The 1112-nt window shown below is 42.2% G+C and overlaps 1 protein-coding gene across 1 annotated transcript in view; it reads left to right on the forward strand.

The window, feature by feature from the left end:
* LOC107727897 (WD repeat-containing protein 70-like) overlaps positions 1 to 1112 on the forward strand; it is a 92162-nt gene that overhangs the window by 83719 nt on the left and 7331 nt on the right. Inside the window, exon 16 of the mRNA XM_016537937.1 lies at positions 538 to 654. Within this exon, the coding sequence (XP_016393423.1) occupies positions 538 to 654 (117 nt within the window). The remainder of the gene's footprint in view (positions 1 to 537; positions 655 to 1112) is intronic.

Here is a 1112-nt window from a genome sequence, read left to right on the forward strand (position 1 = left end):
CGTGAGTTTGTGTGTGTGTGTGTGTGTGTGTGTGTGTGTGAGTGTGTGTGTGTGAGAGTGAACGTGAGTTTGTGTGTGTGTGTGTGAGTGTGTGTGTGTTTGTGTTTGCACGGAGTGAGTGCTTTCCATCGGATTGTGTCTCACCCAAGGGCCACGATGCCATTAGCGCGCGACACACTCAGCAGCCACGCGTTTGCCACGAGAGCGTCAGTCCCACCGAACCCCAGGAAATAGCGATGGAAAATTGAGGTGACGTGAATCCGGATGAAGTCCATGTGTCACCGCTAACCTTTTTGCTTAATGTAGTGTGAGAGGAATCAGCACAACTCCTGAATGGAAAATCACTCGCTCTTTCCTCGTGACCCCGGAGTCAAACACACACACACACACACACATATACACACAAGCACCACAGACACACTTTATTTGGGTTGTGTGTGGCGACTGTGAAATGTGGGCGCTTTAATCAACAGGTTGCTGTGAGGAGCGTAGTACTCTGTGTTAGTGCGCTTCATGTGATTGTTGTGTTTCTGGCAGCTCACGCTCTGCCCATGTTTCGTGAGGCCCGGCAGCGCAGCACCAGGAAGCAGCTGGAGAAGGACCGACTGGATCCGGTCAGATCCCACAAACCCGAGCCGCCCGTGTCCGGACCAGGTGACGTTTCTAAAGCATCACAGACACAAATCCCTCATTCTATCTGTTACATATTCATGTGTTGACAATCAACTTTTTTTTTTTCATAATTTGGGCCCATATTTTTGCGTGCAGTTTGGTCTTGCACAATGTTTCCACTGTTAAAAAATGCTGCATCCCTTAAATTTGACATATCTAGGAAGTGACATTGAATCCTGCAGGAATAAAGGCTCAAAAATGATTTAAAAATCTTTATTTGTTATATTTTTCTTTAATAAATGTTTATCAATAACTACAAACCAACATTAGTCCAGTTAGTTTGGTGAATTCTGGGATAATAAAATATCTATCTATCTATCTGTCTGTCTGTCTGTCTGTCTGTCTATCTGTTCATATAAATGTTTATTTATTTTTATAAATAATAAATATTAATATACATTTATAATATTGAAATATATATTATCATTTATATATATATG

Source organism: Sinocyclocheilus rhinocerous, unplaced genomic scaffold, assembly GCF_001515625.1.
Source record: "Sinocyclocheilus rhinocerous isolate Xijiao unplaced genomic scaffold, SAMN03320098_v1.1 scaffold42, whole genome shotgun sequence".
Lineage (NCBI taxonomy): Eukaryota > Metazoa > Chordata > Actinopteri > Cypriniformes > Cyprinidae > Sinocyclocheilus > Sinocyclocheilus rhinocerous.